Here is a 26,189-nt window from a genome sequence, read left to right as displayed (position 1 = left end):
GTTAGTTATTTACTTTGAGCAAGCTCGTTGACAAGCAAACAATTCAGCGAGTACTTCGTTATTTTTATTGACAAATAATGCAGCAGGATTTTCCTAAAAACGTCCACGAGTGCGAGTTGACCTCGAAGTCAGATCTCGCGCTTCCCAGCTTCTTACCACCTTTCGTTAGATCTTTCAGCTGGTTTTTCAAATGGAGATTGTGGTGTTTGATGAGTCATCGACATCCAATCGCGAGCGAGTGGGCTGACAGTTTGGCAGCTGTCAGGAGAGAAAGGCGGAGGCAGTGTCAATTGTCAGACTGGTGGATCATCCATCCGTTTAGTCCTGTCAGGTATTTTTTGTTAATGACCCAAATCGGAGGAAACTTTTGTTTTAATCAAACCAATCGAAAAATGAGGATTTTATTCTCAACGACAACAAAAAATCGATGTCCTAATCACATTTTTTTGCAGATTCGTGTGGGAAATCTTGATGACTCTTGTTTACGCCGTTGCTTTTATTACCGTTCCTTTTATGATCAGTTTTATTGTCCTGGATTATGAAGTGATTCGTATCGATACCGTAAATCCTGTGATTTACGTATTTTTCTGGTTGGATATAATTTTCAACTGTTTCACCGGGGTTCCATCCAATGGACAGAAGATCATAAATCTTCGACAATCAAAAGTATTTAAGTAATTTACGTCACTATATTTATAATAATTCAATCTCATATTTTAAGCCTCATCTTTGAGATACTTGAACCGAATTTTCATGGTTGAAAAACAATAAAAACGCAATAATTGTAGCTCCTGTTATTTACGAACATCGATAATGTTTTCGTGATTTTCATCATTACGATGATCTACTTTCAGAAAATATCTCAAAGGATTTCTTCTTATCGATATTCTGACGTCTCTTCCCTACGATCGTATCACTTACAAATGGAGAAAAACTCCTGGCAGGAACTCCTCCATAGTGGTGGCTCTCATAAATCTCATACCGTTTCTAAAAATATTTCGTTACGTTACTTTCAACTCTTACGTCTTTCAGCTTTTCGTGGTAATCTTTGAAAAACTGTTTTTTTTTTTTTTTTTTTCGTTCAACTCTGAGCGAAGTACGATCTAAATTCTCAAAGGTTTTTCACAGCACTTACAGATAAAAGAATCGACTCACCAGATGGTCAGCATCTTCGTCCTTTCGCTGTACGTCATTCACTGGTTTGCTTGCCTCTGTTACGTCACACCAGTTCTCATCATGTACGTCCTACGAATCACTGCTGAAGTAAGATTCAAAACGATAAAAAAAAAAAAACATGAAATCAAGGCAAAATCTTTGTACAAATTCTTTGAAATATTCTGTACAGAAAAAAAATTTCAGGAATGTGAGGATTGTTGGGTGTCCAATGTACCAAAGGAAGAAATCCCTGCAAGATATCGTCATGCCCTCTTTATCGTGATACAAAATTTTGTTGCCAGTGGTTTCGGTGGTATAGAGCCCAGGACTCAAGGTCACACGATCATTTGCACGATTCTTATGGTTCTAGGACGTATTTTCGAGGCTTACGTCATTGGTATGATTCGAGATGCAGTTACTGATGAAATTTTATTCGAAAAAATCATAATTTTCGTTGTCATAATGTTTCGTAGGTATGTTTCTGCAAATTCGAGCCGTCAGCAAAGCAGCTGAATCCAAATACCAAGAAATCATGAATCAGTTGACCGCTTACACGAGGCAGAAACAACTGCCTCCGTACATGAAGAGACGACTGTTTTCTTATTATCAGCATCGATACAGAAACAGTTACTTCCGGGAGAAAAATATATTGAGTGGTCTCTCTGGTATCTCGAATTTTATTATTATTTTCTCACTTACCATATTAATTGAAATAAAAAAAGTATAAAAACACTTTTGAATTGTCGTACTCTTTGAAACAATAACTTTGTTTATTTACTGCTGCAAAATCGCTGTAATTAATGAATCGTTTCAAATTGTTTCCAAGAACAACTGAGACAAGAAATTTTGTTACATTCCGGAAGGCGATTGGTCGAGAACGTCGCAGTTTTCAGGAGTCTTCCAAAAGACGTGCTCGTGTCAATAGTTGCGCACTTGAAGTTCGAATTGTATCTGCCGAATGACGTCATAGTAAAAGCCGGGACGCAGGGTGACTGCATGTTTTTTTTGGCTAATGGGACTGTCGCTGTTCTCACGCCTACTGGCAAGGAGGTAAATTTGTATTTTGCAACGAAAAAAAAGCATCAAAGTTCAAACTAAAAGAGTGTGTTAAAAAATTCAAAATTTTGAAATAAGTCCTCAATGACCCAAAATCTAATCGTGGCGCTCAAATCGTTCGAATCCAAATGGAATTGATGAAGCAGGAGATTGGGGAAAAAAAAAAAAAAAAAAAAAATCCAACAGGTTTGCCATTTGGACGACGGTGCTCATTTCGGCGAGGTAGCGCTTTTGGTACAAGACCAGCGAAGAGTAGCGAGTGTTCTAGCGATCGAAGTCTGCGAAGTGTACCGTCTCGATCGTAAAGATTTTCGCAAATGTATTGCAGTGCAAAGTGATTTGTACGATAAAATCGAGCGTATAGCAACAGAAAGAATGCAACGAACGGCGATGATCGAGGAGCAGCACAAACGTTTTTTGATGAACGCTAATCGCGCCGCGAGACTCAGTACGAGAAAACATTACAATTGATGATGTGATGTAACTGATGGAACCGTAACTAATTTACGTTTTATTAATAACGATCTAATTAATTTGTCATATAGCGTTGATAATAAATAAAACACACTTTATTAGTAGCGCCTAATCGAATGTGACGACGGAGAATGGGTGGATTAATAAAAATCTTCAAATCTCATCGAGATTTCGTTTTAAACTGCGTATACAGATATATTTTTAACTTTAGCGCTACAGTAGAATTTTTTAAGATTCATTCGACATGACAAATGTTTCGTACACATAACATCTACGAAAAATGGCAACAACTTATAAAACGACGTTACGTAGGATTATTATAGCATCGTAGAATACAAAAAATAATGCTTCAAAATTCAAACATTTCGTTTTCCACCTTAAGGATTAACGTGACGTTGAAAAAATAGAAAAACATCAAAAATATGAACAAAAAGAATAATAATAGATTCCACCTTAGAAGATAATCAAATATTTCATATCTAAGTGTAATTTAAATTCCTTAACCTTTATTATTGTCGATAAAATATTCATTATCAGTGACGTGTTTCGATATATATATACTTTTGTTTTATCTTTGTTTCATAATATTCTGAGCTACTCTATGTATTCTCGAGATACGAAGAATACTGCTCCGTTTTTTTTTTTTTTCTTTCATTAAACTATAGGGAGTTCAAAATTTACTGTTCACTTTAATGTTAAATATTTTTGAAAAACATTTATTTATATTTTGATATATAAATCATTGATATTTGATAATTTCAAAATGTTTAGCCTGTCATATCGATATTCAACATCCAGCCTGGGGTCTTGTTTGCACGAGGAAAGCTCGTAAATCGGTTTTCATTATTTTTTTCCTTCTGCAAGAGTTCTACAAGATTTCTTCACCAATTTTTTTTTCGATTTGTAGTTCAGAGCTCTTAGTAGTAAGGCACTGTGTGCATCACTGTGTCCCCGTGTATGTGTATGTGTGTACGTGTGTGTGTTTTACTCTAACGCGTGTTTTTAGGCTCGATCGATATGTGAAAAAACGCTCGTCGATTGCGTCGCACTAGTGCAGTTCCATAATTCGCTTTCGAAATTTTCCACGAATATTTTTGCCACTCATTCACGTACAGGTATAAAATGTTTTTTTTTCTCTTCGTTCTATTTTTTTTTTTTAAATATTGTTGCTCGCATTTGAGTTATTTTATTCTTACAAACATTGTTATTACTACTTTTGTTGTTTATGTTTAAATTCATCAATCCTTCGTTCGTTAATAAGTTCGTTTTACAAAATAATCTACTCGATGTTTCTCGGGGTGGATTGTCTTCGGAGTGCCTACGGCCTGATAAGCGAGTCAAAACTTAAATTCGAATAAAACTGTTGATCCTTGGCACCAGGTGCATGTTAATTCATGACGATATTTATAAAAATGTAAACTCGTTGGAATTCGAAAGAAAGATTAATAAAATTCATCAGGAAGACGCTGAGGTAAAAAAAAACAGTGTTCACCGGTCGATCTATAAATTAACTGATTTCTATACGAAAGCAAAATTACGTACACGTGAAAATATGGCTCTGAAAATCTTCTACTGTTAATAAAATACAACTGTACAAATGCGAGTCTCCTTATGTGTCTTCGTGTGAATTATTTGTGACAGTCATTGGTTAATAACAGACATTTATCGTTTTTTGTATTCTTCCGCGGGTATCTTGCATACAAATAGTGTCACCGCTTGCTATTATCGCAAATACGTTTGCAAATTGCCTTAGAAATGTACTACGAAGTTATTAAAACTATTCATTAATAAAGTATACATATTTATATATATAGCTACAAGCGATTCCGACAGTGTCAAGATCAATGGGGCAAGTGGATCAGACGATTCTAGAGCAGTTGGTCCAGGATTATTTTTATGTGTGCAACGTACCGTTGCTGAGATATTCATCAATTAGCGACAGCTGAACAGAATCCCCAGTCGCTAATCATCAAATTCTCGTGAACTATTCGTCGCAAATAAAAATGCCCAAGAACTTTTTACTCCGGATAATGGAATGATCCATCACTCGGTAAATCCTGACCACGGAATGTCTTGTACGTATCGGAATATTCATTATACAAAGAGCGTCAACGCTTGGAATAATTGCACGTGACGTCACGGAGTCCACATATCATATACACGTTTTCCCGTTCACTTGATCAATGTAGATGATTCTTTTTTTTTCAGACATGAAATATTCGACGAACGATATGTGAACATTTTCATATGTGTGGGGTGTTTTTATAAAAGGTAAAATGTGTGCTTCCGCTCAAAGTGCCAGCAAACGTCACGTCGCTGAGTTTTCGCATTCTCATTACTTTTTTCCATATCGTTCTGCTTTCTCCCCCGCTTATTCGATATCTTCTCTTATTCTTTTGTCACTCGACGGTAAGTCGATTAATATGTATATAGGTACTTAGTATCTACATATGTAAGGATAGACGTTCTAAAACTTTGGCAGTGAACGAGATTCGATTCGTTCTTTCCGACTTCCGGTTTATTTCTTTTCTATCTTTTTTTTTTCTCTCGTTTGTTTATTTCTCCACTTTTTTATCGACAGACATTGTCTCTCTTTCGTATTCTCTTTGCTCCCTTTTACCTGACCCTTCTTAACGTTCGGGCGTCATGAGCATGACAAGTTCGTTGATTCTGTCGACCTCCCCTGACATACTCGACTACAATGCTAAAGTGGCTTCCATTTTGATTCTTGTTTTTCCTCACTTCCTCCTCGTAACTTCTTCATTGTTTCGGTGTGTGTTTTCGATGTTATTCGTCTGATATATATTCGGTTGGGTTTTCACTTCTTTTTCTTCTTATCTTCGTCTTAAACGAGCCAGCGATCGAGGGAACTTCTTCTCCTTCGTTTTTTAGCTGCGTTCAAGCGGGGACCGGTCGCTGATAGTTGACCCGCTTCCGTACAGGATCTACAGCAGAATTTCGCGTAGTACTGGTGTCGACAATACTTCGCGAATACGATCAAATCACATTTTGCGAAGAACGCGTTGTCCTGACAATCCGGATGTATGTACATGCCTGTCAAACAGTGCAAGAAAAAAACCTGGATAAAATCACCGAATATTGCCATTTGAAATAATGTCATTTTTGTTGCTCAAAGGCTTTTCCAATACGCTCCTCTGAACTGAACTCCTCGTAACACAAATAATGACTAATTGAAAGATTTAATCATTTGTGTAATTAAAAGTTTTTTACCCTCGACGCGAATATCAACACTCGCTGTACTCCTTGAGTTTTCGTTGGAAGCGTCGCACCGATAGGTGCCCGTATCGTTGTTCGTTGCACTCGAAATGACAAGTTGATTTGATTCTGTAAAAGCGTAATAAATCGTAATAATAAAAATATTTTGAAAATCATTTTATTCCCAAAAATTATTCACAAAGTTTTTGCTCTTGCGGTTAAAAATGAGGCTGTCTTTTTCTTTGGACCATTGAAAATGATTTAACGAAACTTTTTTCAAGAGCTTGGCTTCGAATTGATAACTTACCAGAAATCTTGATACGATCATCCGTAAGAATGAGTTCGTCGTTCTTATACCATAGGACCGTTGGAATCGGATAGCCATCCACGGTGCAATGCAAGCTGATGTCGCTTCCTACCGGGTATTCCGTCTGGTCCGTACTCACGTTGACATTCACCGGTACTGTGATCGAGTGACATAATTTATTTGAATTCAATTTGAAGAAGGATCGATCGAGGAAGCGATGCGATTCGATGATAAAAGTGAGTTTGTTTAATCCAGTGGAATGCGTTGTTTTTCGTTGAGGTTCATGCAACGTGCTTGTCTAATAAGCTTCTTTCATGCAGCATGCACGTCATAATTACTTATAGAATCCATCAGCTTAGGCGGAAATTCAACTTGAATTTTTTTCCTTCAACGTTTTTGAATAAATTTCGAAAAATTATCATTCTTTCAGACTCCCGGCCGATTATAAAAATCTCTGTGGTTCTTCGTTCCACGATTGAAACACTCGCCAGTCATTGAACCTTCGTCATAACAGCATTGTTATACGATACAAGTTCAATGAATTTGAATGAAATTCAATGAAGTTACAGAGGTTCATTCATAAATTGAGAAAAAAACCACACGTTTCGAGACGTAGAAAATAAATGAAGTTTTTTGGCTGCAGTTCCTTAGAAGCGAGCGAATCAGCGGGTCTTGAATTCAGAATCGATTGTTTTGCTGAGGAGCAACAAAGTTGTCTTACCTCTGAACGGCTGTGGCGCCGGGTTTTCGATGGGAATAACACCCGGAGGAGTATAGGCTGGTCTAGGAGTGTACGGTTGCCTGGGAGTGTAGGCTGGTCTTGGAGTGTACGGTTGTCGATGCGGCGGTGGTTGGGTTGGATAAATGGGTGCGTAGGTTTGATTGTCGGGGATTTGAGTTCTGCTCGGTCTGTAAGGGTATTGAGGACGTTCGGTGGCGGGTCTGTCGGGTCGTTTGGGTGGCTGAACGAGATATTGAGCGTATTCGAGTTGATCAGGTCGGATGTTGTAAACCGGACCGATTGCTTGAAGGGTTACGGACCAGGATGCAGGTCTTTCGATACCGTTGTAAGCTTGGCAGGTGTAAACACCGAGATTCGTTAGCGTTACCGATCGTATTAGCAAAGTATAGTCGGAATCTTGCTCGTAATATTCCGAGGACAATGGCAACATGCGATCACCCCGCCACCAAGTTACGAACGGCCTTGGCCAACCCATTGCGTAACAGTGTAATACCGTTGGAGAATTCATCGTCACGGTGACAAACGTGCTCGGCTCTCCTACGATGGCCGCTGAACGATCGTGCGGCTCTAAGAATTATTTTTCTATGGTTAATAAATCCACAAAAACCTTCTTCTTTCCTCGGTATCAACAAATGCATTTCACGCGTTATTTGAGGGACTCGGAGTTACGGGCACAAAGACTTACGAGGGTTATCATTCCCAGAGTGATTATTCGTGTGAGAGACAATGTTAGGGGGAGCGTGTACATTCTACGGAAGAGTGCAACCGTCATTTTTAAAAGATTCTATAAATAAGATGCTGTTGAAAAATCTCACTAATTTTGCTTCTCAACTTTGGTAACGAAAATGCATCAACGATGATTCAAGCGACAATTTGATTGGCTGAACTCTTTTTTTCTGAAATAACGCTTGCACTGATCCACTATGATTACACAACATTTAGACCAACCCGAGCATTCCGACTTCATCCACTTTTCCCAACTGATTAAAATCCAAAATGATTGCCTCTTACCTGTGACTTCGAGGTGGTATTCCGTCCTGGCAGGTGGTCCCAATCCATTGTCTGCGGTGCACACGTAAGTACCACGATCGTAGGAATACAAGTTGATGATTTGGAGAGATCCATCGCCCAATATACGTCGTCTCTTCTCTGCTGCATTGATCTGAAATTTATGGAAATCGGTCACTGTTTCGCACAGTGACTCTCAGGGACGAACTGCTTGTTGCAATTCTTTTGGTTTCTTTCAACTACTTTCTCAGCCACAAAGACCGAGTATTTTTTTCATTTTAAACTCAAATAAACAACTGACGTTTTTGGGGATAAAATCTAATGGAAGAAGACCGTTTTAGATCGAATAAAAATAAAAATCGACGAGCACAGACAACATTTTGTCAACTTACAGGATTTCTTTCGCAGCATGGTTCCTATACTCAAAGATCAAAATTCAAAGCGTCAAATTGAAACTCACGATTGTCGTGTCTTTCCTCCAAGTTATCGCCGGTCTCGGATTTCCGGTAGCGTAACACGTCATCGTGACATAGGAGCCTTCCTCGGCTCTGACTTCCGGTTGTTCAGGAGTTTTAATGGCAGCGGGTTCGGCACCGTACGGTGGTGCAGTGATATTGAAAATGGGAGGTAAGGTCGTCTGTGGCTCGGGCGCTGGTTCGAGACACGAGGTGCCGCAGCCGTTGTCACAGCATTTCGTGTCTTCGACGCAATCAGCGTCGGTCGAACATTCACGTTCGCATCTCGTGCTGTTTGATACGACGGGACAGTTTCCTGGTTTTGAAGCTATAAAAAGAGAAAAAATCATTTTCCACAGACCCGGACGATTTCCCTGTCAGGTTTCATTGCCCTTTCGACTTCCTCGCGTTTTCATTTTATCGTCATTCATGGTTCGCTTACTCGATCTACAAACTCCGCGATATTCAGTGCCATCGCCAGTTGCCACGAGGCTGATCGAACATCTCGTGCCTTCCGGACAGTAAAGCACTCTGCAGGGATCAACGCAACGGCAACGCTCGCAATCGCTGTTATCGACGTATGCCTCTTTTCCGTAAGGACAACGAATTATGGCGCACTCCTCGTGAGCCTCGGCGCAAGGATCCCTCAAATGCGCATCACCTCCCACGTCTATCTCGTTGCTCGCTGTTATTGACAGTGGAACAATGCAAATTGATTTAATGCAATTGACGAATGATATTCGAGTGAGAATTCAAATGGAATTTTTTTTTTTTTTTTCGAGTCGAACGTGGAACTGCTTTGGGAGCAGAAAACTTTGGATACAAAAATGAAAGATTTATTTTCGTTCAAACAGACGCTTATCGCTATTCGGCTGAATTTTGACATGCGGAATTATTATTTTACAGTTTTTCTCGACATAGCGAAGAACTTACTCCGGAAACAGGTGTTAAGACATGATTCGAAGGTTTTGAAGTTGTTACGATTGCCACCACAACCGGTATAGAGGAATGGCATGCAAGTTTGACGATCGTCGTCGTAGTAGAACCGTTTGTAATTGCCAGCCGAGCAAGATCCGATATCCACAGGCTCACGACAAATAGCTGGACCATCACCCATTTAATGTTTGTTATTTTCAATCGTCAAGCACATTATTTGAGAACTAATGATTTTTTCAATGTTAGCTACCAACAGTCATCACCAATTATTTTTCTGTTAGTCGTCGGTTTTTAGCAACCCTCTTTGGTCTCGTGTAGCCTGGAAGGCTTCATTTCTTTCGGTGAAAATTGTACAATTGTGGAGCATTTATTCTCAGGAAATTTTGGTCTGTTTCACTTTGAGATTTCGGAAGTCGAGCATAAGAAAGCGACCAAAGAGGGCTAAAAGTGAACTACACAAACTCATGCAAAGGATTTCGTATTCCGACGAATTTTCAATCCTCAACGACAATCAATTCAAGGAATTCCGCGAATGTAAATTTCACTGATTGATGAGATTTTTTAAAAAAATCTAACGAAATAAAAAATTCACAAAACGAAGTATCAGAATTGCCTGATTTTTGTCTAGTTGAAAACTTTCGAAAATTTTGTCGTACGAAATTTTTGGTTGAGTGATGCATGCATTTGTCATCCGTGGAAAACAGATTTTTCTCCACAAATCACTCAACTCCGCACCAAGTTTGTTCAATTCACTTCTCCATTAGTTAACGTGCACCTCCCGTCATTGTTTATCGAAATGCAACGACGAATAAGTTTCGAGAAATACCGAAGTGAGAGAGAGCTGTGTCATTTCCAGCAGGAGCAGGCTCTTCGCGATGAATGCAGACGGATTCGCATTCGGGAACGCTGCTGAATCTGTTAGCGTTTCCGTCGCATCCACCGTAGATGAATTCGCGACAGATACGAGCGCTCGGATCGTAGAATATTTTGGGGAAGATGCCTCTGCAAGGTCCGGTGTCGGAGGGCAAGTTACAGGCGTCTAAATATCCGGAAATCCAAACTTGTTAATTTTTCTCAAGCTCAGTAACATTGGACTAACCATAGCGAGTGTAAAAATCGATCCTTAAATAAAGTGAAACATCGGGACGTGCCTTGGCCCTGGAAACGTCCGCAGAGTCTCTCGCACTGTTCCTCCGTTTGGAATCTGTTGGCATTTCCCTTGCAGCCACCATAAATGAAGGCCTGACAGGATTTGGAGGTCGGGTCGTAGTAATAAGCTGTGACGTCGCCGTCGCAAGGGCCAGCGTCGACAGACTCGAAACAGATTGGACTAGTCGGCAGTACTTGTTGCGTGGGCACCGGTGGAATCGTGCTCGTTTCGTTTCGCCTCGAAGGCTCTCTGCCCTCTCGACATTTAGCCTCGCAAGCTCGACGGTCCTGGAAGCGGTTTTTATTTCCGGCACATCCGCTGTATTCGAACTCCTCGCACGTATCGGTTCGACGCTCGTAGTAATACTGAGTTACGAAACCGTTGCAGGGACCAACCACTTTGGGCATTGCGCAAGCATCTGAAACAGAATGACGTTCAGCATTTTTTTTAACGTTCCATGTTTTATGAGGTGTTTACTCGTTTGGCAAAAAACTTTTTAGCGATGATACTCAAAGGACGAAAAATTTTGAATTCTTTTCCCAATCGTCAATTTTCCATTGACGTTCGTTTTGGTCTGACTTGAAGCTCACCTTGGACTTCGCCACATCGATATTCGCACTCTTCTCGCGTGTCGAATTTATTGCCATTAGATCCGCATCCGGAGTAGTGGAATTGTTTGCAAATACCGTCACGACTGTCGTAGAACCATTTGACTGTATTTTCGTTGCAAGTACCGCGTTCGTCAGGAAGGAAACAAAACTCTGAAAATTCAAAAAAAAATGTATTCAATTATTGCGAAATTTCTTTCCTCAAGGACAAACAAAGTTCGCTAATAATAATTACCAGTCCTGAATTCGACAGCAGGTGGCGCAGGTGTCGAAAGCGACTTCTCGCAACGACCAGCACACTCGTGCTCCGTTTCAAAGTTATTGCCGTTTCCTCCACATCCTCCGTAATAAAATGGTCGACAGCGTTGCTCGTACGAATCGTAGAACCAGCGTTGCGTATAATTGTGACATTCCCCGAGAAGTGCGGGCAGCAGACAGGTGTCTTGTTCTGTTTGTTTATTTCAATAAGTTCACGGTTTTTCATCACTCCAAATTTTGAATCATACGCGAACGACAGTCGTAAGTTAGAAACTGTATGTGATTAGTTGACAAAAAAATTGCTTTGAAAATAATTCTGTAAAGAGCATGAAATTGAACGAAAGTCCAAAAAAAAAAAAAAATTATCGTTACTGTGCATTAAACTGCAATAATATTGGAGCTCGTTGGAGTAAGATGGAATTGTAATCAGCAGCGAATGAGACTGCAATGAAGCTTAATGAAAAGTCAATAAATTTCACAATAAAATTGGATTAACCACTCGATGAAATCTCAATAAAATTAGACACTGCATAAAACTCGATTTCATGAGCGGACGTTCCGAAGGAATTCCAGAAAAGTATAATCCATTGAAAAAAAAAGTTTGCAATGAGTTTGTAAGTGGAAATGAATCTTACCAATTTTGGGTGGACAATCGGATTCACATGCGCGTCTAGAGTCAAAGTTATTTCTATTTCCACCACAGCCCGTGAAATAGAAGGGCATGCAACGGTTCTCCGATCTATCGAAGAACCACCTCGAATGCTTCTCGGTGCAGTTACCCTCGTCCCGGGGAAGGGAACAAGAATCTGTTGCCATTAATCAACCAAATGAGCATGCGGTGTTAAGCAAAAATACGAGTTTTTTGTGTTATAAGTGCAGAAGATTAATTACAACTTGTCATTAAAAATTCACCAGAACCCCATCGAATATAAATATAAAGTTGATTAAGTAATTGAAATTCGTGCGGGAAAATATGCATCAGCGATACGAGAGATCAACGAAAAATTCGTCAATGTCAACGTGCAAAATTTCCCGAACCAAAGTACCGGATTTTTCTCCAAAGTTGCATGATTCTTCGTAAGCAACTCGCAGCGAAAATAGCGATTCGATAACTTGAAAGCTGAATGTAAATTCGATTTTTGAAGCTCCCCTCACAATTTTCCAAAATAATTAGGCGCAAAGTGTCAAAATAACTCCAACCGAGGAATTCCCGAGCTTCAATGAAAAGGGAATTTCCGAATGGCAATGCAGCCTGGAACCGCCCACCACCAAATAAATAATAACGATATCAACTCCAGAGACTTGATTGTTTACGAGAGTTATTTGTGGGTCGAGGTCGTGTGTAGGAGCGGTGAAAGCTTCGGTGCGAAACGGCCACTAAAATAGCGAATTTCGAGCCTACAATTGCAGCTACACAGAGAGATAGATGATTGAAAATGGCTCTTTGTTTCGCGGTAACGTTATTTGTACCTCGAACTGGGCAACGTCGCTCGCAGTCGGCGCGCGTTCGAAATTTATTGGCGTTGCCTTTACAACCACCATAAACGAATTGTCTACAAGAACGAGTTGTTGCGTCGTAATACCAGCGCAGTAACGAGCCCGGACACGGTCCGGGATTCCTCGCTAGGGAGCACTCGTTCCAGCTGTCACTTACTGCAAACATGTTTGTTTTTTCATCGACATATTGTCTCTGCTGGTGAATAGAAGAAAAGAAGGAAAATCCTCAAATTCTACCCAGTCGACCGTAACGCGATCCCGCATCGAAATCTAAACTACGATTACCGATTATTAATCGGGTTAATGACCAATTTGGTCGGTTAATCGAATGCGTTTCGTAGTACTTAAAGTTGTGCATTCAATTGGTAAAAGGGCGAATGGAAATCGAGGGAAGAAGACGAGCACAGCCCGTGGAGATTGCTTACCGCGGCTGTGACCGGGTTGAAGACATTGCTGATGGCAGGCAATTTCGGTCGGATAATTGTTGTCGTTCGCTTTGCATCCACCGTAGACGAATTGCTCGCAACTTTGACGCTCTTTGTCGTAGTACCAGCGAGTGAAGTTGCCTTTGCACGGGCCACTTTCTTTCGGCTGTTCGCAGGGATCTGTGGATTTGATAAACGTCATAAAATGAATTGGATCGATCGCAAACGCGGTATAGGGAACGTTGAATCTTTCGTAAGCCGAATTCAGCGCGCACTCACCAACGCCATCCGGTGCCGAGCAGAGTTCCTCGCACTGTTCGCGGCTCTCGAATCGGTTGGCGTTACCGAGGCATCCTCCGTAGATGAATTGGCCGCATTGTTTCCTTTCGGTGTCGTAGTACCATTTGGGATGATAGCCTTCGCAGCGTCCAGCGATTTTGGGAAGATAGCAAGCCTCCTTGCCGGGCGGTGCGACGCAGACTTCCTTGCACTCCTCCTGGGACTTGAAACGATTGTCATTGCCATCGCAGCCACCGTACCAGAATCTCGAGCACCCTCCGTATTCGGTATCGAAGAACCATTTGACGGTGAAGTCTCGGCAGGGTCCGCGATCGCGCGCCAAGCCGCAGGCTGCTCCTGGATTGGTCGGGAGACTGAGACAACCTTCGAAGTTCTCGCCCTGAGCTTCTTCCACTCCGTCGAGGCAGCATCCGAATTTGGAGGATTCGCAAGTGCAGCCAGCGAAGTTGGCTCCCCTCGCGGGTGTTCTTCCGTCCGAACAACACTTGAACTCGGTGTGCTCACATCCGCAGCCTTGTCCGTGGGGCCCCTTCGCGACCGTGATGCCATCCGGGCAGCAACCGAATTGGTACGTGTGACAGGGGCAGCCCTCGAAGTTCGGACCGGTCGCTGGAGTGAACCTGTTCGGGCAACAACCGTGCGGAGTGTATTGGCAACCACAGCCCTCGTTGTTGTGTCCTCGTGCTGCTGTCGCGTTGTCCGGACAGCACCGGAATCGGGAGTATTGACAACCGCATCCGTAGAAATCGGGACCCCGAGCCGGGGTGATATTGTCCGGGCAACATCCGTGAGTCGAGGTGAGACAACAGCCTTCTTGATTCGGACCGTGGGCCGGCGTTGAATCGTCCTCGCAGCAGCCGTAAGTTGTGTTGGCGCAGAGGGATCGACAGCCGGCGTTGCTCGGGCCGAGAGCGGCCGATTCGCCGTCGGGACAGCAGCCGAAGTACGAGGCCGTACAATTCTCTTGATTGATAACCCCGCAACCTGCGAAATTCTCACCGGTCGCGACTCTGAGACCATTAGGACAACAGCCGTACGTCGAATTGGCGCAATCTTCGCCACTTGGCTCCACGCTTGGCATGCTCGTCGTACTCTCGTATTCCTCGGTTTCGCTCTCGGTCCACGAAGTCACGGGGGTCGTTACCTCGTCCTCGCAGCCCTCGAGGTCGGCTCCGCTCGCTGCTTTCATTCCATCCGGACAACATCCGTGTTCCGTGACGTTGCAACAGCCGAGATTGTCCTTGCCACTGGCCGCGGTTTCTCTGTCCGGACAACAGCCGAATTCGGTTTCGTTGCAGGGCTTCTTGCAACCCTCGTTCTCGTTGCCCTCGGCAATCGTGATACCGTCCGGACAACAGCCGAAGAGCGTCTCGTTGCAATGCGAGAATGGACAATCTTCGTTATTCGGACCAGCCGATGGCGAAACGCCGTCGGGACAACAGCCGTAAACAGTTTCCTCGCAAGTCTTTGGCGTTGGGCAGCCCTTGTCGAAGGGACCTTGAGCCGCTGTCACTCCGTCGTAACAACAGCCGAATTCGGACTTCTTGCAAGATTTCTTTTTCGGCACTAGACACTTGCGCATCTTGTGCTCTCGGGTGATGGCTGCGTCTACGGGGCTTATCGTAGTCCAGATATCGGTTATGTGAGATTGACCGGTGAGGTCGTCCCATTCGTCGCTCGTTCCCGTCGTCATATCGCTGCCTGCTGTGCTGGTTTCCATCGTCGCCGTCGTCTCACCCGACACCGTGGATTCTTCGCTTTCCGTCGAACCTTCCGATTCGCTGATCGATGTTCCTGTCGTCACCGCTTCCGTGCTCGAGTCACTCGACGTAGTTTCGGTCTCGCTCGTCAAGTCCGAAGACTCGGTCGTGCCTCCGGATTCGGTAGGGGCTTCGGACTCTGTCGTAGCTCCCGATTCCGTAGCCTCGTCGGTCACTGAAGTTTCGCTGCTCTCTTCCGACGCCGTGCTTCCGCGGGATTCGACGATCGTACTTTCCTCGGTCACGCCAGTTTCATCGGTCGATACGGTTGAGCCGAATTCGTCGGAGCTCGTGGAAGAGTCGGTCGATCCATCGGTCACCGACTCCGAACTTGTCGCGTCGGTGGTCAATCCGGCATCCGAAGTCGTTGTTTCGCTGCTCCCGGATTCGGAAGTTTCGGACACCTTTTCAGGATCGTATTCACTGTTGACGTCGCCGAAAGTGAACGAGCTTTCGGAGGCGTTCGCTTCAGTAGTTTCTACGTCCGAGCTCGAGCTTTCCGAGCCTTCGGTAGTCTCGCTGGAGCCGATGGTCGAAGAATCGACGGTGGTATCGTCCGTTTCACTGCTCGCAGAGGAATCGGTACTCAAAGTGCTTTCGGTCACGTCCGTTGGCGTCGATTCCGTGTTATCCGTAACTGTGGTCTCGGTCGGTTCCGTATCAGGCGTGTCAGTCGATTCCGTCGAGTCCGAATCACTCGTCGCATCGGTAGAAGCGTAACTGGAATCGCTGCTCGATGTCGCCGTCATATCCGTACTGATTTCGGACACCGATGAATCACTGGTCGCTGAAATCGTCGTTCCGGTCTCGCCATCGGTGCTGAATTCAGTCGCCGAATCCGTGCTCGATTCGTCCGTTACTTCGCTGCTTTCCGATGCGTCGTTTGTACTGCCCGACATTTCGGAGCTGGCAGAAGATTCGGTGGATATTTCGGTCGTCGCGTCGGAAGCATCGACCGGCTGGGAGGTCGCACTCTCATCCGACGTTTCGGCGCTCATTTCCGTCGTTCCCCCACTTGATTCCGAACCGGATTCGACGGTCGTTATTGATTCTCCGGTTTCCGTAAAACCACTCCCGGTTTCCGCATCTCCGGTAACTTCGGTCGTCGATGATTCCGTAATTCCGCTCGTAAATGCCGGCTCCGTTTCACTGGATATTTCGTCCGTCGTAGCACCACTGCCCTCGAAACCAGGCGACGCTGACGAATCGATATTGTAAATGGTGCTCAGTATGTCACCGGTGTACTCGGTGTCGCCACTTCCGCTGCCACTTCCAGTCTCAACTGGCGTTATGTCACCTCGACTGTACGGCGCGTCGCTCAGCATCGTGTCGTCAATGCTCGTAAAGCCTGAACTATCGGTGTCGAGAGGCGACCGAGTTTTTCCGGTTGTATCAACTTCGTTGTCCTCCTCGCTGCTGAATCTTCCGTCGAAGGTCACAAAGTCTTTTTCCTCGTCCTCGTACACCTCGCACTCTTCGTCTTCGTCAGTTGGCACCTGAGTCTCTCCTGGCTCGACCGGTAGCACTTGATCTGCGTCCAACATTTACTTTTCAAAACACTCTCTCACCGGCTTCTAAGCATTTTTGTACAAATATTTTTCGAGTGCATCAAATGAAGAATAATTTTGTGATTAATATCTCTTCGACGCTGATTTGTTGTCGAATGGAAATACTGACCTTCGCTGCAGGTGAAATCGTTGCAAGACTCACTCGCGAACATTATCACGTCGATTTCACAATTGCTCGGTGGAACGACAGTTCCGTTGCTCAAGCAGACGACTTTACGGCTCATGTCACCTCCGCCGCAGGGTTTGGAACACTAACGGAACAATAAAACGCCACAAAAAAAAATCAACTTTGGGCCATCGTCGGACGAACAAATGGGAGACGATTTCGTACGCGAGATTCGATAAGGAAAAAAATTGGGGAAATCATGAAAGTGATCGAGACGAACCTTGCTCCATGGACCGGCGAACCACTCGCCCTTGCACTCTTCAACTTCGGCTTGGCATTCCTCGGTGTCGTTGAATTTCTTGGCGGAATCACATTTTTCATCGTCCACTTTTTTAAGGGTGTCGCCTTCGAATCCGGCGCAGAATACGGCCCGAGATCGGATTCCTTTGCCGCATTTCGCAGAGCACTAAAATTTTTTTTTTTTTTTTCTTTTCATCCAAAGTAACATAAAACTTCGATACTTTGGAGATGATAGAAAATGCGCTATTTTTCTTGACGCTCATCGCGGATACACGACTGACTCACCTCGCTCCATTGGCTCGTGTACCACAAAAATTCGCAGCTCTTCGGGTTCTCACATTTTCGCGTTACTTCCGGTTTTTTGCTCTCGACGCACTTATCGTCAGGGTAAGTCGTGCCGTCCTGAGTCGCGCAGTGCGCCGTTCTCGTTTCTCGTGTCAAGCCGCATTTTTCGTCGCACTAAATTCCGCCAAATAAAATTTAACGTATCACGTAAACGGCCATATAAATGACCTCTGGACCACGGGCAATGTTCAGGGTGGCCCAAAAGTCGCCTACGAAAGTTCGGGGCTGAGGAAAAATGAAGCGTCTGCTCACAGCCGTGGGGGAAGAGAGAGGTTCGATAAAAGAAAGCGAATATTTCATGAAGGATGGATCGGAGAGAAAATCGAGTGAGGAACTGTCATATTGAGAGTTTCGTAGTCTCTCGACCGCGTTTCAACATTTCGTCGACGTTTGAGTCACGCTGAAAATCAACAGTTGAAATTACTTACACCGCTCCATTCGGAAGTAACCCAATCGAGACCGGCGCACGGTCTGTTTTCGCAGGCTTTTTCCCGCTCTGGCATAGGCTCCGCGGAACAGGCCGAGTCCTCGAGTGCCTCTATTTTACCGGTTTCCTCGTTTTTCCTGTAGCAAATTACGCGTCGTTTTTGCTTACCGGGTCCGCAGAGGTGGTCGCACTGTCGAAAAAATGGTAAATTTGAAAAAAAAAAAAAAAAAAAAACTCGATTGTAAAAATGCTTCGGTTTATTGGTTCGCATTTGAAAATCGGTTTCCATCGGTAGATCGAAGCTCTCACCGGTTTCCACGGTCCTTCGTGCCACTTTGGACACTCGACGTTCTCGTTGCACTTTTCCGTCGTTTCGTTTTTCGGTCCGAGATTTTTAAGGCACTCGGAATCATCGACGATCCGGGGTATTCCACCGGCCACAATCTGCTCGCACTTTATTTCTCGCGTGCGTTCACCGCCCTCGCCGCACTGCTTGCTGCAAGGCCCCCACTCGTTGGCGACCCATTCGGACGGACATGGATCGTTGCCGCAAAGTTCGGTGTCGTCAGGCTCCAATTGTCGATCACAGAGATTGTCATCCACAGGCGCATTGTCGCGACGCTTTACACACATCACTCTCCGGGATTTGTAACCTTTGTCGACGGATTGAGATATTTTATTTTATCCAAGTCTCGTGAGGCCAACGGTCAACAGGAAATGGGAAAACTTTTCATGCATTTTTTCAACGGATCGACCGTTGCCGGGATATTCCTGGATTGCCATTCCTCACGCTGCCGCGACGTGGCTGTTTACTATTTCATTAACGCCTCGAGAACGGTGTAGTCGGAGAATAAAATGCATGAGAAATTTTCTTCCCGAGCGAAAATTCAGTGTTTCGATAGTCGGAACAATTGTTTTTTTTTTTTTTTTTTTCATTTGCATCAAACGGCCTTTCGTTAAACTAAAAAAAATTGAGCGAGTCGAGCGAGACGAATCCTTCGGATTGGATGGAGAATAATTGACGTAGCTCACCTCCTCCGCACGTGGAGCTGCACTCGGAAAATTCGTCGGTAACCCAAGTGTAACTGTCGGGATCTGCTTGTTGCGAGAACTTTTTGGGAATGCTGTACTCGTAGTTAACACCGACGTTTCTGTCTTGATAGAGCAGCTGTTGTCGGAAATATTCGTTAATTTTCGGAAACATTTGTTAAAACGTAAAGGTGAATGGAGAATTCGTTGTGATCCATTAATCGAGACGCGGATAAATGCACTTACCACGATGTAAATGGCTTCGGTGGTCGGTCCGAGGGCTGTAATCGTGTCAGGCGCTGAGAAACCCTGCGGATCTCTGGCATAATGAAATATCGTCCCGGCGAATCTGAGACTCCGTGGAAAATCAATTCTCCAATGTCCGTTCAGATAATAAAATCCGGTCGTATTGCGAACAGCTGTTTTGAGTGAGCGAATTATTTGAATCTCGGGAGCGCGTGATTAACTTTTCAAATGAAATTTAATGCGAGTGCAGTGCGTTTTCACTTACCGAGGTAATTGTTCGACGGTGCGACTTCTTTGACGACGATATTCGTCGCGCCTTGAGGTATCAAGAGAATATCGATGTAGCCTGGGTTCGAAAGGGCGCAAAGTTATTAAAGAATTCGAAGCTCAAAATTCGAAGAAAAATCAACAACGAATTATTTCGTTTCGAGCAATTAAGATTGACTGACCGACTTGAAGGTCGTCGGTATCGAAGACGCCGTTGACGGTGTTGCAATCGGATCCATCCCCGCCGCATTCTCGGCAAGAATCCTCTCGCGCTTCGCTCCCCAGCATCATGTCGCAGCCAACCGGCTGAAAAAAATTCCAGCGAGCTCGTCACTTCGGTAATCTTACGACGGAAAGTAATTCAATAGCCGAAAAATTCTACGGGAAATCATCGCGCTGCTTACCATACATTTTCCCTCAACGCAGACGTCGTTTCTCTCGAGGTCGCAGGGAGTCCCATCGACGACGCTCAACTTGTGCCTGTAGAAAAAGCGCTCACCTTTCGGCCTGCAATTCAACTCGCACTTGTTCGGACCACCGGTGTATGGTATCCAACTGTAGAATAAGTTCAAATTAAGCGATAATTATCTTTTCTCAATTGCAATTAAAACTACTTTGATCGCCAAGTCTTCGATTCCCAATAGCGTTGCAATATCTTCGATCCAATCAGCTTAAAAATTCCACTCACTCGTAGTATACACCCTCGAACTCAACGTTGTTGAATTCTGCGCACTGCTCAGCACGAAAGTCTGTCGTGCTGTTTGTGCATTCCTGAAAATAGGCAACAGAACGATGACTCAATTTGTTGAATAAAATATATCTATACACGTTGGAGGTCGAGGCACATAAAATCTTGAAATAATGGAAACAGCTGTAAGTATGAAATGAGAATAAAAAGGATGGGAGAAGTGGGTAATTATCATCGAGTAAGATTCCAAAGGGAATATTCTGTGATTAACTTTGGGAAGGGAGCGACGACTTTATATTCTGTTATATGAGGGCTCCTGACTCCGTACAGTATTTGTGAGTAACATGAACGGGAGTCCCTGTTCATTTAAAGGGAAAAAGAGGTCAATAAAGACCCGAATACATCGCTGACGAGCACACGCCTCCGAGTCCGCAGCGATAAGTACAATTTTTCTAAAGAAGCGTGTCATTTGGTAACTTGGAGAGAAAATTTAGATGCACGAGTCAGAGGGACGAGAGGCGAGAGAAAAAAATTGTGGTCCAAATGGAACGAGGACGGTTAGGCCTCCGGATACAAAGGGTAATATCGATAAATCGAGCCCGCTCTCCCCAAACGAGAATGGAGAGAGAAAAAAAGTCAGACAATTCCCTAAGGACCGAGAGAATTTAGGGACAACATTTTCTTCCGAAACTTGCCCGGTGTCCAGAAAGTTATTGCGAGCATTAAATATTGAGGGCATGTAACGATGACGTAAATAAAAAAGTTGGAGCAAGACAAAAACGAGAGAATATGCAACTTTGAATGTTTTAAGGTAGATCATATGCCCGAACGATCGTATTATTATGGGTGTCTAAATTGTATCGATTTTTACTCCCTAATTAAATCACTTTCAATAAATGTCAGAGTTATTAATTCGAAATTGTAAATACATTTTTTCAACTTATCTTTTGGAGAATGAAATTACAAGTCATTAAGTAATTGGGAATCTATCCAAAATTTCATTGGTCCCTGGCGAAAATATTACAGTTTTTTTTTATGTAAAAAATCGCTTTAGAGAACGCAAAGGGAAAACACAAAGGGAACTGGATCGAGAAAAAAATATTAATGGAAAGACAGAAGGCTATGACAGGAGTGGCCCAAGCTGAGAAGAAACAAAATGCCGAAATAAGCAAATGTGAGGTTATACGAGTGCTCGTTACTAATTTCGTTCAATCTTTAAGGTAATATATCTTTATTACCAGTAAGACAATCATCTCGAATTTTTTCCCAAATCTTATATCATTATATTATATTGCGTTACATTGAAAGTCCCTATAACACTGTGTAAAACTACCTTAAGAGGATGGATCAGTCGGTATATCGCAACCGTGAGTGCGAGAGAGATAGCTGCAAATTTCGAAATCGAAATTCTTTGACACAGTTTGACAGATTAAAAAAAGGTTCTGTCAGTCGATTTTTGCCATTGTTCTGCGTAGGCTGACAGAGCCTTTTTTAAATCGGTCAAACCGTGTCAGAGAATTTCAATTTAAAAAATTCCAAGTGAGGTTAGTCGACTGATCCATACTCTTAAATGCTATCTCTGCGAAAATGAATTCGCGTTTCTTCACTTCGAGTTGCCCTAGCCTTGGAATCTTCTGCTGCTTTTATTCGTGAAACTTCAATTTTTGGCAAACTTTTAAAAATGATAATTTTTTTTCTATTCCAATTCGTCGTCCGAATTTTTATCAATAAACATTTTCTATCAACGGTTTATGAGCTTTTCGAGTGGAATCGTCAGATATTTGAAATGTTTCGAATATCGTTCAAAGGTCAATTCTACACGATGCTTTTGAGATATTGAAATAGCTCTCGTAGATTATTTATTTCGTCGATAAATGTCAACCAGGAGATTTTCTTATACTAACAAAATGTCGACAACGCGCGCATTAGTGTCAAAATAATTCTTTCATCACGCGCATATGTTTCGAATGAGTAAACTGCTTGGATCGATATAAAATTCCATCGAAAATATTAGTTCAATGGTGAATAGCGGAGGAGATATGATGTCATTGAACTTAAAGGCGAAACGTGCACACGCGTCTATGTATAACTTTTGACGATGCGTGGTCGAGAAGTTTCCTATTTAACTTTCGACTACGTTGACTATGCACACGACAGCACGGGAATCGACCCAGTTTCGTTGTTCAAACTTCGAGTACATTGTTTGGGCTGAAAATTCTAATGGTTCGAAAATGAAATGAAATTTTTGTCATAGTCTCGTCACGAGTGAGAGATTTTCTTCATTGTTTACTGATTATTTGATAGATCGATGGAAAGCAATTGATGATTTCATTAGCTCACCTGGATGTTGCAGGAGAAGAATCTTTTTTTGGCACCTGTGCACCTGTCGTAGCCATTGTCACTGGAACGAAAATGATAAAATGATTGCAGAGAAAAATAGTTGGATGAAAGGGTAGTAGTTTTTATTTGTTTGAAAAGTGTAATAAAAAGTTGGAAGAAATGTAGGTCGAGAAATGCACGAATGGTGGGGATCGATCGAGGAATTTCTAATCGGGTTTTACAGATCGTTGGCTCGCGTTTCATAAACTATCAGGCGAAGAGAGCGAAAGAGTAAGAGAGTTCGAGCTCCCACGTATTTCCCGTTCTTTCTCGCGATTCGTTTTTGCGCTGCTCTCGGTGTGAAGAAAAATCGAAAGAATTTATATGCCAGGAATGAAAAGAAGAGCTCCCGTGCGGTTCGTGACGTTTATGACGGTGAAAAAGAACAGAACGACTTGCTGGACGAGAAACTTTTTGCCCGGAAGAAATAGGTGGAAAAACATCGCTTTAAAGGAAGAAAAAAGTAACGAGATGCTTCTTTTTCGTTAGATCGTAATTCACGCGGCTGTAATAATTTCGAATCTCTGCGCATATGCGCGATGCACATTCCCGGTGAGGCGGACCATTAAAATTTGATTTTTCTCGAGGCTTGTCACAAAAACGAGAACCGGTTCTCTTCAACGAGCTTTTACAACCTCTCGGACCCGTGCAAATTATGAATTAGGCATACGCCGAGCGTTTGCTCCCGCACACATTTCCCGTCCAGTTTCACGTATGCGTTTGAACGATGCGGAGCACCCTGAAGAGCTCCACCAGCAGTGAGGGACGCGCAGAACGAGCCCTGATCTCGGCTAAATACTTTGTCATCGTGGAGGAAGTGTCCAGCAGGCTATAATGTATAATGCTGCATCTTGTAACTTCGTGGGTGGCAAAAATATACGGAGTGTTCGAAAAATCACGAAACAAAAATTGTCATGGATCCCAACATTCTAATCGGAGTAATCGTCAGCAATGCTCGTCTCGTTTCTTTCGTGAAAATGTCAAATTTTCTGTCACGGAACTGTCAGCATCGGAATGAAATTATAGCGAGACGAGGAAGCGCAGATAAAAGATGAAGGAAAACGTTTCTTCTTAAAATTACAGGATGAATTCGTCGCTTCGAGTATTTTGCGCAACTTCTGTGACCGCCTGTATTTCCGAGGCACAAGTAATAGCTCCGAGGTATACGAGCCACCGGGAAGAGCAATATTTACGCGGAGCGTTACACAAATTTAATGCTTCAGGATTAGCGCCGCATACATTTTAATCCAAATGTTAAAAAATGTGCAAATTGAAAGCTGCACACCTCGGGCATTCGCACCGCGAAAACGCGATGAACTGTTGCTCGGGAGCGTGCTCATTTTCCTGAAACTGTTACTCCGAGGTTTGATGGCATTTAACGAGAATACTATTTATGCAAAGCTCTGTTATCAATGTTCGAAGAATATTAAAAAGACAATTTATGAATTTAATCCGGAAAGTAATATTTATAAATAATAGTTGATGACGTGGATTAAAAGGGCTTCGGATGAATAAATTCGAGTCACGTTACGTTAATTGACCGCGCACTATTTATGCCCCGATCCACGCCTATGCATAGATTAGATGCATCAATGCAAAATAATTTGTGTAATTCGACGAAAAAATGTAAATGATATTAGCATTTTGTGAATTAGCATTTTATAGAGAAAACAATAATTCTACAGGCAAGGGAAAAGATGAATTATAAAATGGAGTTTCATGCTCGTATAGTTCGGTGGTCATAACGACAGTCGAAGACCTTCGTTCGTCCACCGTAATATTTATAGTAAATAATTGCAGGGAGTTGTATATACTTACTCGACGTCGCGACACTGCCTCGTCTGATGAGCTACACCGCCACCGCAGGATCTCGAACAGGAGCTCGGTGGTGTCCAGGGTCCCCAGTTGCCCCTTTCCGGCTCATCTGTGTCGGGCACGAAACTGCTTGGCAAATAACTATTCGCGTGCTGTCTCCGGTGCCTTCCATGTCGCACTTTAATGTGATGCTAAAAGCATACAAACGAACATTTTTTCTGGATAACTTTACCCTCAATAATGAGCTTCAGTGATGGACGTTGTGGCGGATATAAAAAAATGCGAGTGAACGGGGCGAGATTGTGGAGAAACGTATACGAAGAGATGCGGGTAGTTTTAGTGCTTTTGAAATCTCCGAAGTAGTTCGGCCGTTCGATAAGGAACGGTGAAGGTCCACTTTTTTTACGGTAAATGATAGTTTAAGGTCCCCTGACAACGATGAGCACAGTTCCGGGGTCTCTTGCGAGACAAAATTTGGAATTATTTTTTCATTTACAATATTATGATTTTGAGTCTTCAACACTTTTAAAAAAAAAAAAAAAAAAAACATTACCTTACGGAGCTTTTGAGAAAGAAAACATGAAAAAACTTTAGTTTTTGACGTGTCGAAAGCGGATGTCAGTCATTGCGCTGGATTGCTGGTAACAGGTGATCGAACTTCGGACAAATTCGGGAATCGCGGGAATTTCATCAAATTTATTTTTGAGACTGACTCACGTGCTTTTATTCGTCTAGTAGCTTCGCTTTTTTTCAACGCATCGACCATTCCTTTTTCTCGGTGCCGTTACACCGATATAAACTTTCTTTCGCACAATAAAAAAGTTCCCCGGGTCATGTGTATTTCAAGTGTCACCGGGACCGACTCAATCATAAACTAGTCGAGTTAAAGTATAAATTTTATCTTTCATGATATTTTTAAAGCATTTTATTACATTATTATGATAAAAATATCCTCGATACAAGTGTTGCACATTGGACTAGTCGTAGAACGGCCAAACTACTTTAACTTGCTCGTGGTTAGCAAATACTTATGATCGTTTCCCCTTAAAATTTCATGGTTTCCACGTGTTTTCTATAGTTCTATTCCGAAAAAAAGTGTTTAAGGAATCGTTGAATGCGAGTCGTCGGGCTTTCCGTGCAAGGGAATCGTCGTTTCGGTGGTGTTTGCTCACGCAGCAATCAATAGAATATCGAATGGAAAGGACACGACGATGAAAGATTTGAATATTTATTTATCAACTGAACGACTACGATCCCGGCAGTTTGCTCGTAAGGCTATCGGTTTTACGTGGAAGCGCAAGAATTAGTCATGCCTGAATTTCTCACAGCCGCGTCACGTCCAAAGGGATATAGACATAAAACAAAAGTGAAAGAGATCTGAGAAAATCGCTGTCGGGTTTGTGTGGGTGTCCGCGCGTGAATGGTTAGCGCCTAGGTCGCTTGATTAGTCTCTGGCTATAAATCAAGTGATTAAGAGATGAGTCTCGCGGCGGGATACGCGAGAGAAAAAAGAAGAAAGCGAGCGACGTCTACGAGTGCTTCGGAGCACATACAACAGATTGATAAAACGATTCGGGCGCGACGACAACGAATAGTGAATGCGAATGACCACGGAGATCCGAATTACGCTAAAGTTTAATTCCACACGAGTGAGAATATAATGATGGTGAGC

The 26,189-nt window shown here is 43.1% G+C and overlaps 2 protein-coding genes across 2 annotated transcripts in view; one reads left to right on the top strand and one right to left on the bottom strand.

The window, feature by feature from the left end:
* The first annotated feature begins 50 nt into the window (after window positions 1-50).
* Window positions 51-2,860, top strand: LOC122410107 (potassium/sodium hyperpolarization-activated cyclic nucleotide-gated channel 4-like). The gene is made up of 8 exons (XM_043418140.1): window positions 51-331; window positions 453-666; window positions 855-1,041; window positions 1,118-1,263; window positions 1,360-1,552; window positions 1,629-1,820; window positions 1,982-2,205; window positions 2,398-2,860. The coding sequence occupies exons 1-8, from the start codon at window positions 78-80 to the stop codon at window positions 2,680-2,682; spliced, it is 1,695 nt and encodes a 564-aa protein (XP_043274075.1). The 5' UTR covers window positions 51-77; the 3' UTR covers window positions 2,683-2,860.
* The window catches only part of Ppn (Papilin), a 66,561-nt gene continuing 43,226 nt past the window's right edge, over window positions 2,855-26,189 (bottom strand). The window contains exons 3-30 of the mRNA XM_043418136.1: window positions 24,521-24,708; window positions 22,664-22,724; window positions 20,324-20,406; window positions 20,040-20,190; window positions 19,818-19,941; window positions 19,634-19,714; window positions 19,369-19,541; window positions 19,126-19,261; window positions 18,403-18,746; window positions 18,095-18,283; window positions 17,607-17,780; window positions 17,302-17,487; window positions 17,025-17,166; window positions 13,567-16,878; window positions 13,288-13,467; window positions 12,001-12,171; window positions 11,343-11,555; window positions 11,090-11,260; window positions 10,501-10,917; window positions 10,176-10,388; window positions 9,347-9,514; window positions 8,856-9,098; window positions 8,419-8,741; window positions 7,962-8,112; window positions 6,930-7,517; window positions 6,209-6,364; window positions 5,917-6,030; window positions 2,855-5,739 (exon numbers count right to left, since the gene is read on the bottom strand). Coding sequence (XP_043274071.1) covers window positions 5,531-5,739; window positions 5,917-6,030; window positions 6,209-6,364; window positions 6,930-7,517; window positions 7,962-8,112; window positions 8,419-8,741; window positions 8,856-9,098; window positions 9,347-9,514; window positions 10,176-10,388; window positions 10,501-10,917; window positions 11,090-11,260; window positions 11,343-11,555; window positions 12,001-12,171; window positions 13,288-13,467; window positions 13,567-16,878; window positions 17,025-17,166; window positions 17,302-17,487; window positions 17,607-17,780; window positions 18,095-18,283; window positions 18,403-18,746; window positions 19,126-19,261; window positions 19,369-19,541; window positions 19,634-19,714; window positions 19,818-19,941; window positions 20,040-20,190; window positions 20,324-20,406; window positions 22,664-22,724; window positions 24,521-24,708 — 8,661 coding nt within the window. The 3' untranslated portion in view covers window positions 2,855-5,530. The remainder of the gene's footprint in view (window positions 5,740-5,916; window positions 6,031-6,208; window positions 6,365-6,929; window positions 7,518-7,961; window positions 8,113-8,418; window positions 8,742-8,855; window positions 9,099-9,346; window positions 9,515-10,175; window positions 10,389-10,500; window positions 10,918-11,089; window positions 11,261-11,342; window positions 11,556-12,000; window positions 12,172-13,287; window positions 13,468-13,566; window positions 16,879-17,024; window positions 17,167-17,301; window positions 17,488-17,606; window positions 17,781-18,094; window positions 18,284-18,402; window positions 18,747-19,125; window positions 19,262-19,368; window positions 19,542-19,633; window positions 19,715-19,817; window positions 19,942-20,039; window positions 20,191-20,323; window positions 20,407-22,663; window positions 22,725-24,520; window positions 24,709-26,189) is intronic.

This window comes from Venturia canescens, chromosome 4 (genome assembly GCF_019457755.1).
Source record: "Venturia canescens isolate UGA chromosome 4, ASM1945775v1, whole genome shotgun sequence".
NCBI lineage: Eukaryota > Metazoa > Arthropoda > Insecta > Hymenoptera > Ichneumonidae > Venturia > Venturia canescens.
This window is presented reverse-complemented; position numbering and strand designations above follow the sequence as displayed.

Excerpts from the sequence above, each read along its gene's own strand:
- LOC122410107 (XM_043418140.1), top strand. The coding sequence starts at position 78 with ATGCAGCAGGATTTTCCTAAAAACGTCCACGAGTGCGAGTTGACCTCG. Across the intron at positions 332-452 it reads CATCCGTTTAGTCCTGTCAG|ATTCGTGTGGGAAATCTTGA; the intron begins GTATTTTTTGTT and ends ATTTTTTTGCAG. Across the intron at positions 667-854 it reads TAAATCTTCGACAATCAAAA|AAAATATCTCAAAGGATTTC; the intron begins GTATTTAAGTAA and ends ATCTACTTTCAG.